We start from the raw sequence: 10,384 nt of genomic DNA, 5'->3' as shown, positions 1-10,384 counted from the left end.
TATAAAGAAGCCTCCCATTCATAGGAGAAGGTACAAAGCCAACTAACGTGACTAACTGTTTTGCATTTGAATGTCTACTAACTCCATACTGTCATGATAGGAAACCTGTCGTACCTCTCAAAGCGTTGGTGTTAGAGCTGTGCATCCCGCTTGGCTGCTTTCCCTCCCCAGTCTGACCCAGGGCAGTTTTTCTGACCTGCAGAGCACATGCTCAAGGCATGTTCTCCAGGACAATATGTTAATAACTTGGAGCAATCTCAGATATCATTATGTTGGCCTTTGCCATGTGTAAGATTTGGAGTTGTATTAAAATAATTGTTCACCTGCAAGCATGTGCGTAATTTGGATTTAAAGCAGATCAGAGACTCCTGCCACGACTTGCAGGAGGGGCACCTGGGGAGGGGATGCATCAGAAATGATCTCAGAGTTGGAGAATACTCTGCAGATCTGCGGCTGGTTGAATTAAATGGCTTTAATTTTTCTCTTTTGCTGTTTTTTTTAAAACCATCATCCTAAAAAGTTGAAAATAAGTATTCTTTTCTTTACTTCCATGTGTGGTTTTTTCTTCTGTATAGCAACCTTTCAGTTCCTCATCCATCATGCAGATAAGCATTTTCACTCACGTAACCTTTGCACTATTAACATATAAAATAGGACACTTAAGTTTTGACACAGCACATGTGGACTGTCCACACTTATACATTTTTAGGCTAAAACAAAAAAAAAAAAAAAGAGAAGTTTAACCTCTCCCCTTCAGTGGTTCAGCCTCTTCTCATCTCCCACAGCCTACCTCTCCTCCGGTGGCAGGTTAACTCAGGATTTTGTTTCCCTTGAAATGGATGGGGTTACATGTGTGTATGTGTAAACTACCATATTTCCACGTAGGGAAAAAATGTTACCATGATGTTTTTACACAAAAGTCGCCATGCCATCAGCATAAATGAAGCCATATGAGCAGTGCTCTACAGTTCAGGAGAGGGCTCTTAAAAAGAATTAAAAAAAAAAGGGGGGCACAAGAAAGAACATGCTTTTTTACTTCTACGAAGCCACTTTATTTGCATCACTCTGTGCTCTGGAGGAAGAAGTGCAGTGCTCGTCTTCTCAGCTCATGCAAATGAACATCTTTTTACCAGTTGTCTGTTAAGGCTCTTCTGTAGGAGCTGTATTAGTATTTAGAGTCATAATATCCTGAAACACTGAGCTTACACATAGAATAAAGAAAATGTCTCAATTAGACAACCTAAAATACCTAGTCATAACTGAAATGTGTGGTAATTCTTTCATAAGCATTCTCTCTCTTTTTTTTTTTTTTCCTTTTTTGTCTGGCTTCCCAGCCATTTTGGTATCATCCTCTCTAACCCCAGTTGCAGAGCAAAAGCCTGAAACGAATTCCAACAGCTTATGCTCTCCCACAAGGCTGATGTATTTAATAGCTCATCCCCCTTCTCCAAGTTGTCTTCTGTAAAGGGGTTTTGCATGCTCTGCAATGATCCTGTTTGGGTTTTATGGTGTTGCCAACAGATGGTGGGTGGCTCCCCAGCAGGATTGTAATTCTGTTTTCCACAGCCCTTGCCAAAACGTGTTTTTCCTTTTCTGAGACCTTCCACCACTTCCAGGCTTCCTCCTACATACGTACATGGCTCCTCTCCTTCCCTCCCTCCACTCTTCTGCTTCCCTTCCCTGCAGTTTTAGCATTTGGGATTGTCACTATAACATGGCAATGGTCAGGAATAGAAGCATCTTTTAAAGTGTGCTATCTAGTGTAAATGTTGCATCATTCCTTTAACGAGGAAAATCCTCTCTCCTTCAACTGAAAAGTGACCACACAAGGATTACTGACTTTTTCAAACAAGTGAATATAAGCATAGCTCCAAGGGTCCACCAAGCCCAGTAGTCTTAGGGCCACAAGCAGACGGCTGGGGGACGCAAGGAGAGGGGAAGCATGTATGATGCATTCCTTGGGATACTTTCTCAGCCTCCATCTAGTTTCCACCGGGCAGGTTTTCCGTACCTGCTTGGAGGCTGAACCCAAGCCTGAGAGTACAGACCGAGATCTATGATGGAGATGGGTTTACTGTGGCCAGGACTTGGTTCTTTTATGATCTGAAGCAAGTATTTAGTCCCCCCATCCCTCACTAATACTTACGTCTGCCACCATGGTTTAGTTGGAGGATGATGATGAAGTACTTGGAAATATTGGCATGTTATGGGAAGGTGTGTCTTCATGAAGAATGCTTATGATACTGTGCTGAGAGCTACTGGTGAAGCACAGCTGGAGCTGTGGGGTGCAAAGCACAGGTACTTCAGGTGCATCCTCGCCCCATCGAGTTGGACTCGATGATCCTTGTCAGTCCCTTCCAACTCATGACATTCTATGAGTCTATGATTCTAATTAACATCCTTAATGAAACAGGTAGCAATTACCTGAACTCCACCATTGAACACCGTTAAACCCTTCCTGAATGTTTCCAGTGTTGTACTGTGTGTGTGAAAACTATACAAGGACTTGGCATGAGATGATGCAGTCAGTGGCTTTAAACCATCCTCTGTGCCCTCTGAGGCTTCTGGCACTCACAAATCCTGGCCCAGGGATGCTTAGACTTGTTCTGCCCTTTGCGTAGGATCCTGGCCCGGAGCAAAGCATGCTCTGGCTGTGTCCTCTCCTTGCATGGATCACAGGCCAGGGCCTGGGAGCAAGACTTGTGCAGTGCTGCTCTGGCAGATCTGTGCTGATGCAAAATTCCCTTCAGACAACGTATGTTTCCTGGACAGCTTTTCCAGGATTTAGGGATCCTTTATATGTCATAGCTGACAAGAAGATTGATTTCTCTGTGTCTGCAAAACCTGCAATTGAGCCATGAGCTGACAGAGAAAAAATAACAAAAGGAGTGTTTAAAATAACAACCAAAATATTTGCATTCTGTATTTGCATTTTTTTATGTCTTTCATGATGCAACTTGGGACTCTTTTGGGGTATGGGAGCTGAAAGGTTTTCTAGTCAAAGTACTATTTGAAGGATTCTTGATTTAGTCCCAAGTTAATAGTAAGACAAGCCTGTTTTTTTCTTCCAGCCTCTCTCACTGATTTGCTGTACAGCATTTAAGAATGTAACTCTGTCCTTGTTTTTCCCAATTGTAGCCTGAGGTTATTAATACTTGCATGGAGAGGACTTAAACGATTAAATATATGTAATGATTCTTTTTTCTCATTTGGGGATGAGAAGTACCAGAAAAATACTAATCATTACTAACACAACAGCTGTGTGCGATTACTTATGCAAAATTTACTTTGGTGTGTTTCAGCTTTGTTTTTCCCAAAAACTTCTCTCCCCACAAGGAGCAGTTTCTCCTGTACGTTGTATACTCGCCGATGGGATTGGTTTGGGGGAAGGGTGGGCTGTCCTGCTACCCGGTTCGGTGGTAACCTCGGTCACTTGGGGAACTCTGGCATGTTCTGGCAGCCAGAAATATATAGTAGCTACTGCATTATTTCTGAGTTTGGTGGGTTTTTTTGTAAGATATGCAAGAGTGAGAGTCTTTTAACATTCCCGTTCCGTAACAATCCAATAATCACAGCCCTTTTCCTTTCTTTGCCTCTTTTGATGTTCCTAGTTTGAGCTGGTGTCCCTCTGGCGTACAGTTCATTGCCATGGGTCCTGACTTTACTTGTAGAAGGTATGGTATAAATAAATGTGCAGCAGCAGCAAAGGAGCACTGCAAACACCCTGTCATCAGCTTTTCACGCATTGCTTTTTCTGCTGCTGCTCTGGCTGAAGTGTGTTTTGTTTGCTTCGTCTGCTTCTTCAGCAATTAGCCTTGGGAATGGGTCTTCTGAACTGGGGTGCAGGTGTAGGTGGTGGCTGCTTTTCATTGGCCTTGAGTGTTAAAGAGGCTGCACTGTTGGTCTCAGCTGCTCTATTCGGTGATGATTTTAAGGCATGTTTTTCCACAGCAGTGATCATAATGATAATTGTGACAGCCAAAGAATCAAAACAAGAGTTAATGTGATTCAGCACTGCTTTGTTCTGAATGAATCTCATAAAGGATTTAGGTTCATACAGAGTTGCTCTTTGTAAATTGAAAGATCTAGTTTCTTCTTCAAAGAGGCTAATCCTGTAAAACTTTCTGTGAAAAACCAATCTGATAGCCACAGATGAAGATTTCCCAGGCATTTAAAGCTTGCATCTTCTGTAGAAAGTCCCAGAGCTGGGATTGATACTCACAGGTCAGATCTTTACCTGATGTTGCCTGGAAGCTAGTCTCCCAGATTTTGTAGCTTCTGAGTTCTTCTGGCAGTTCTTGTTGGTTGTGGGTAGAGCTATTGAACTCTTTTTTTCTGAAGACTAGATACTGAGAAAGAAGTCAGTGTGTCCTTCCCATTACAGATTTAATTACATCTGATCTATATACCCCAACCAACAATTACAGACCAATATTGCCAACTGATGACTGTTTTCTGTGCTATCTAATATTTGCAGTTTTGAGCTGTTTGTGTCATGACAAAGCATGTGATTTTTTTCTGCACTATATAGCACCATTGTTATCACCTTGGGATGCAAGAAAAAAAGTGTTTTCTCTGCGCTAAATAATGGTAGAAATGGGACTGATTTCTCTTTGCAGGTTTTTTAGAATAAACTTCATAATGCCTGCTATTGATACACATTGTTGAGTCAAAATCTTCCTAAAGCAGATTAAATTGTAAATGCCTCAATCGGTCTTCTTTCTCATTAACTAACATGAAAAAAAGTCTTAAAAAATTCAGTAAATCTTATTTAAGGTTTATGGCAGTTTTTGCTATGAAGATGCATATTTATCAGCTACTTAATGCTTCTAAAGGAATGCAGAACATTAATCACTGCTATGCAAGTCTATCGGAATTTAAAGTTCCTCTAGTTGTTTAAATAATCTGTACAGTCTATAGTGTGTTTTCCTTTCATTTGCTTATATGTTAGCTTGTTGCCCACTTAGATGTCACGATTAGCTTCCAGTTGGGATATATATCCAGGATAGGCCTTGCTTCAAGCTAGCAGAACTTTGTGTGCATAAAATCAAACATTAGCCACAGAGTTGTGCTAGTGTACCGAGAGGTGAATCTGTAAAGCTTGCACATTAACCCAAAATGGCATTGCAGTGGGTTTATCAATGGTTGGGCATGAGGAGCAGGAGGGCCCAGAAGCAGAATATCAGGGCCAAGATACATCAGATGGAAACAGCCACATGTGAAAGAGGGGCTGTTCTGTATAGGTGAGAAGAGAGTGTGTTAGCCTTTTTCTGTAGAGGTCACTTGTCTATCAGCAGCTGTCTCTACAGAGGTTGACCAAACCTTTTATTACTACCAATTCTGCAAGCAAAAGTTTGGTATTTTGTTTAGCTTTGAGTGATTATGTCTGGCTCCATTGGACAGACCTGGCTTCATCAGCAAATGATAAAATAGGAGTGATTGGCTGATGGAGACATTTATTTGGGGGGGGAAAAAAAGAGAGAAAAGGGAAAAAACAAACCAGCTTTGGCAGAAAGAAGGACATTATCAGTGCTGAAGCTTTGTGCAGTGGCAAATGCTGAATAGATTCAGAGACATCCTCTGAATCTATGTGTCTGCAGAGATGAACATTACACGCAGCCCAGAGCAGATTTTGTGGCTGCTGAGAGGGGTGGTGGTGCAGGACATGCAGCACTGTGCTGTACGAAGTAGTTTGGTGGATTTAAGCCCAGGCACAACCTAATAAGAAGCTAGCAAAGAGAATATGTGGAAATATCAAAATCTTCAGAAGTAGAGTTTCTGGATTTTCCTGTGCACCATTCAAGAAGGAGGGGAAAAAAAAGTGGGAAAGCCCATTGACCAAGAGTTTGAATGGTCATTCTCAGGCAACTACTGTGTCTCATTAGAGGCACAAAGATGCTGCTGTATTAGTTATGAAGAAAATAGAAATCCCTCCACTGCTATCGGCACTTGGTCATTGAGAAGTAACATGCTGAGGAACAACATCAGCATTTCCCTGCACAGTTCAGTTAGTGGCTGCATTGTGTATTACACTTGAAGGTGCTATGTGCTGAAAGACACCAGTCCCTAAGAGTTTTTCAGGATCTAACCGCCATGGTTTCTCTTCAGTTACAGCCTAGAAGGCCTTGCTGGAGACTCTGGTGAGAACAAGCAGCCCTCTACAAACTTGGAGGCTTCTTCTCTGAGCTCCAAAGAGCTCAGACCAAGTCCGCTTGCCAGCAATCAGTGCGGGTCCCTGGTCTTGCTCACTGAAGAACTCGAGCAAGGGGAAATCAGAGACTACAATCGCCAGGTAAAGCTGTCCAACTATTCTTAGATTTCTAGAAAATCCTACATCAATGTTTTGAAGTCATTTTCCCAAGTCACAGTTTCACTGTGAAGGCTTCCATCGTGTACATGTAATATTATTAAAATCTTCCATCTTTAACACAGAGGAATTTCCCCTGTGTTAAATTTGCTACTTTGTTCTTTGGGGTAGTGTGGTTGATGGGTGAAGTCTTAGGGTGGAGAACAAGAAATTTCCCAGTTTTCTTCCACTGATTGCATGAGTAATCATGGAAAAGTTATTAACTTTTTAGCATGGATATAGTGATACTATCAATTGCAGGTGTTGTAAGGCTTCCACAATTAATGCTTATGTTGCCTTTTGCAGACCTGAAATACACACAAGTACCAAATAGTAATTTATCTGTTAAAGTTTTCAGGTTTATTTTCATATCGTAAGAGGAAAATAAAGATTTTTTTTTTTTTTTTTTTCTTTCATAAGGGTAACCAGACTCAAAAAGCCCATTATTGTAAGCAACAGTTAAGCAAAATGTTAATTGCATATTAAGAAAATTCAGAGCGATCTCTCTGGAGCAGAAGTCTATGATAGCTATTAAGGACAGATGGGCCACAATATTATGAGAGTCTCTGCTTATTTTTATTGAAGAAGCAATTATAGGCTTAAATACTATAAATACCCTGGATTTCTGAATTTGAAGTTTCGGACATACTATTTTCTGGGTTCATGCCAGAATCATTAGCCAGCCAGTCTGTGTACCTCGTAGAGTCACTGCTGTACATCAAGGCACTGAACGGGTCTTACAAGATCTAGGCTGTAAGAGTTATTACGTCAAGACTCATGTCTTCTCTTGCTTTGACGAATAGCATTTTTGGGGAACACACTGTTAAGCATCAGATTTCTTACCATGTTGAACCACAGTCTAGTTATGGTGAGGAGCTGGAATCACAGCAGTAATTTCAGTGGCCATCAGACAGTTAACAATATCCATCTTGTAATATCTTGCAAGAAAATCAAGCAGCCAGAGTCTCTCTGTTGCAAAATTAGTCATCTTACAGTTAAAAGACAAAACAAAATGTTGCATTTCACCTGTGCAACACCAATTGCATTTTTCATAGTCCTTGCATTTCTCACCTATTACTTTATACCGGGATTGTTTCAATTTTCCGCTGTTTGAAAGTGAGAATTTCAGTAAACATGAGCACTGAACTGTAGTCTGTAGTTGGGATGGTGCTGTTGTGCTTGACATGTTTGCTCAGTGTGGTTATTTTCTGTTCTGCAGATGCATCAAACATCACAGCCACAAGGATTTAATTTCTGTTCTTCCGCTGTTTCATCTCCGCTGACCAAATCTATGTCTCTAATGTCAATTAGTAAACCAGTGCTGGACAGTGAGTAATACAAATTTCCCTTATCCTTATCCATTCTGTCATCTGTATTATTAAGTATATCTTGCCACCTTCCCAAGGCAGAATTTGCTCGTACCTGCTCTTGCTTTCCTATATTATGTGAAATATATATTTCACTGCTGCATGGAATTGTGGGTGGAAAGGGAGAACCTGTTCAGTTTAGATCCATATTTTGTTCTTCCCCACATATCCCTAGTATTTCCAGTTCGGTTGGGTTTCTTTTGTTTGTTTTTTGTTAATTAGACTACTGGTACAAAAACTGTGATTTATTGAGTTTGTTATTTAAAAAAAAAAATTTGGATTTTGCATCCTTTCAGAATTCCTTCCTTTGATGTCAAGGTAAATTCCACTTGAGATCTTATTTTCCTACTTCTGGATTTTTTTGAAAGTTGATACATGAAAACTTGAGAATCCATGTCTTGGTCTCGTTGGGGAAGTTTGTTTCTATTTATTTTGAGTTAAATGTTTTGAGGCATTTGGACATAATTTATTGAATCTCATTTGTGAAAAAAATTGATAAAAGATGATTAGGTGAAATTTTTCAGTTTAGCTTAATTGAGTGATAACAAGCACTTAATTTTGCAACTTGACTGAATTGATTCTTTCAGCTGAAAAAGTCATTCAAAAGGCTGCAGCTGGATGTGCTTAGGAAGGGCCATGATACATGTGTTTTCTTTTTATTAATTGCCAGCCAGAAACAGTATTGACGTTTTAGATCATGTCTTGTCAGTCAGTGAAGGTCTCTGATCTTTTCCTCTTTATTAACATGCTTCTTCCTTGCAAAGCTGAACAAGGGCAAGGTGTTTTTTTCATTTTGGAGGCTTGCTGGAGGAAGCTCACAAAGGTTATGCTTTGTAGGAGACGTTTTTAATTCTTTGCCATCATTCTTCCATGATTAATAACCATATGGCCTAACGGATGTATCCTCCAGCAACGGTAGCCCGAACGCTGTCAAATCTGTCCCGTAAAGACACCGGCTCTTGCTCTGTGTAATGGCACACCCTCTGTCCTCCTTGGGCTGAAAGCCTTCATTATTTTTTTTGAAGAAACCAATTTATTGGCGTTGCATCCAGTTGCTAACCAAACACCATAAATAACTCAGCTAGTTCCCAGAAACACTCTCTTGGTGCCCGAGAGAGCCTGGCCGGCTGAGGCTCGTCTCCCTCTCCCTTGAGACTTTCCTTCAGGCCCATGGGAGGGGGTTACGGCAGTGGAGGATTTGTGCCTCCATCTTGGAATCTGACAACTTGCCACCTTCCTGCTCTTCTCTGTCTTATGACCCACGTTAAAAATGCCATCAAGGCCGGAGCTGGTGGTGGACAGGTTTGATTATCCCATCTTCTTCTCGAGTCGGCCTAGCCACAATGAATAAACATATGGAGGGCTTTCTCTTGCTTTTCCTGTTCATTGTCATATGTACTGAGGCACGAGCAATTTCCAAGACTGAGTTTCTAGCCTGCACTCCATCTGATGTCTCAGATGTTCCAAGAGCTGCTGTGGCCATTCACAACTGTTAATCCTTCAGCATTTTATAGACGGAGGTCACAAGAGCTGTTGGCTGGAGTGCTCGGAAGACTGCTTTCGGCTTTGGAATAGCAAATTTCCAGTGTGGAGTATTGTTATAAAGCCAGGAACTGCTATAAATAAAACCACTGAAATGGAAGTTGAATTGAACTGTGCTGGAGGAGGTGGTTCTATTTACAGTAAAGTATTATTGTTCATCTTGACTTTTAGTCTAAATAGACAGTAGACTACAGAAGAAAGAAAGCAGTGTTGCCTAGCCATGTTCTTCAGGTCTGAGACACTTGAACAACTCCTTTGAAAGGCAGTCTAAACAAAATTAATTCATGAATCTTGCTAAGAATTCTTCAATTTAAATGCTTTTCATTGGGTCCCTCTAGGGTTGTTCTGCTTATTTTGGAAAAGCGTGCACATAATTTTAGTCGAATTGCCTCTAGGCAATTGGCATTTGTGACTAATGGCTGAAGGAAAATTTCAGGGGAGTTTGCTTTGCGTTGCTTGCATTACGTTGGATATTCCTTGGATAATATTTTTTATATTCGGAATTAAGTTTTGGGGTATGATATCAGCAATACAAAAAATTCTCTTTGTGGCTGAAAGGACGTGTTTTATTCAAAAACAGTAATAATTGCTAGTTCTTTCTCTTTGAAGTTTAACACTGATAAAGTCTTTAGGCTCTTTTCCCTGTTGTGCAAGCGAATGGATTTAGCCATGCCATGGAATGGCTTAAAAGTGCCTGAATATATGCACTGAAGGTGTTTAATGTAGATGCTTAATGTAGGACCCTTAGGTCAGACCTGTCCCAGGGGCAGAGTTTCCCCAGCCCTGTCCCAGTTGTCTTTTGTGAGGACACACTGACGTACCATGTGAGCGATGGGTATCCAGCAGCCTGACATTGGTCAGATCACAGCTCAGAGGTTTCCACCTGTGCTTGTGCGATGAGAAGGTTTGGGAAACATAGCTCTTGGGCATCTCCATAAGAGGCTGTGTAGAAATTTCAGTTAAGAGCGGCTAGCTGACTCCTACATCTCTTTTCAGAGGACATTGTACTTATAAAGAATTGTTGCAAAGCTGCTGCTATGCAAGAGCTGCTCTTAAAAACAAACTATTTTTAAACAGGAATTACAGTAAACCCTTTTAATTTGCAAAGTTTGCAGATGAGGACATGAAC

At 40.9% G+C, this 10,384-nt stretch overlaps 1 protein-coding gene across 5 annotated transcripts in view; it reads left to right on the top strand.

The window, feature by feature from the left end:
- The window catches only part of AKAP13 (A-kinase anchoring protein 13), a 205,397-nt gene that overhangs the window by 153,636 nt on the left and 41,377 nt on the right, over positions 1-10,384 (top strand). For 4 of the 5 annotated variants that reach the window (XM_082321821.1, XM_082321823.1, XM_082321822.1 and 1 more), the window contains exons 13-15: positions 3,612-3,674; positions 6,109-6,292; positions 7,566-7,674. In XM_082321821.1, the coding sequence (XP_082177947.1) occupies positions 3,612-3,674; positions 6,109-6,292; positions 7,566-7,674 (356 nt within the window). The remainder of the gene's footprint in view (positions 1-3,611; positions 3,675-6,108; positions 6,293-7,565; positions 7,675-10,384) is intronic. The other variant, XM_082321824.1, reaches the window with a different exon arrangement.

This window comes from Platalea leucorodia (assembly GCF_965183815.1).
Source record: "Platalea leucorodia genome assembly, chromosome: 9".
NCBI lineage: Eukaryota > Metazoa > Chordata > Aves > Pelecaniformes > Threskiornithidae > Platalea > Platalea leucorodia.
The sequence above is the reverse complement of the archived record's forward strand: the minus strand, read 5'-3'. Positions and strand labels throughout refer to the sequence as shown.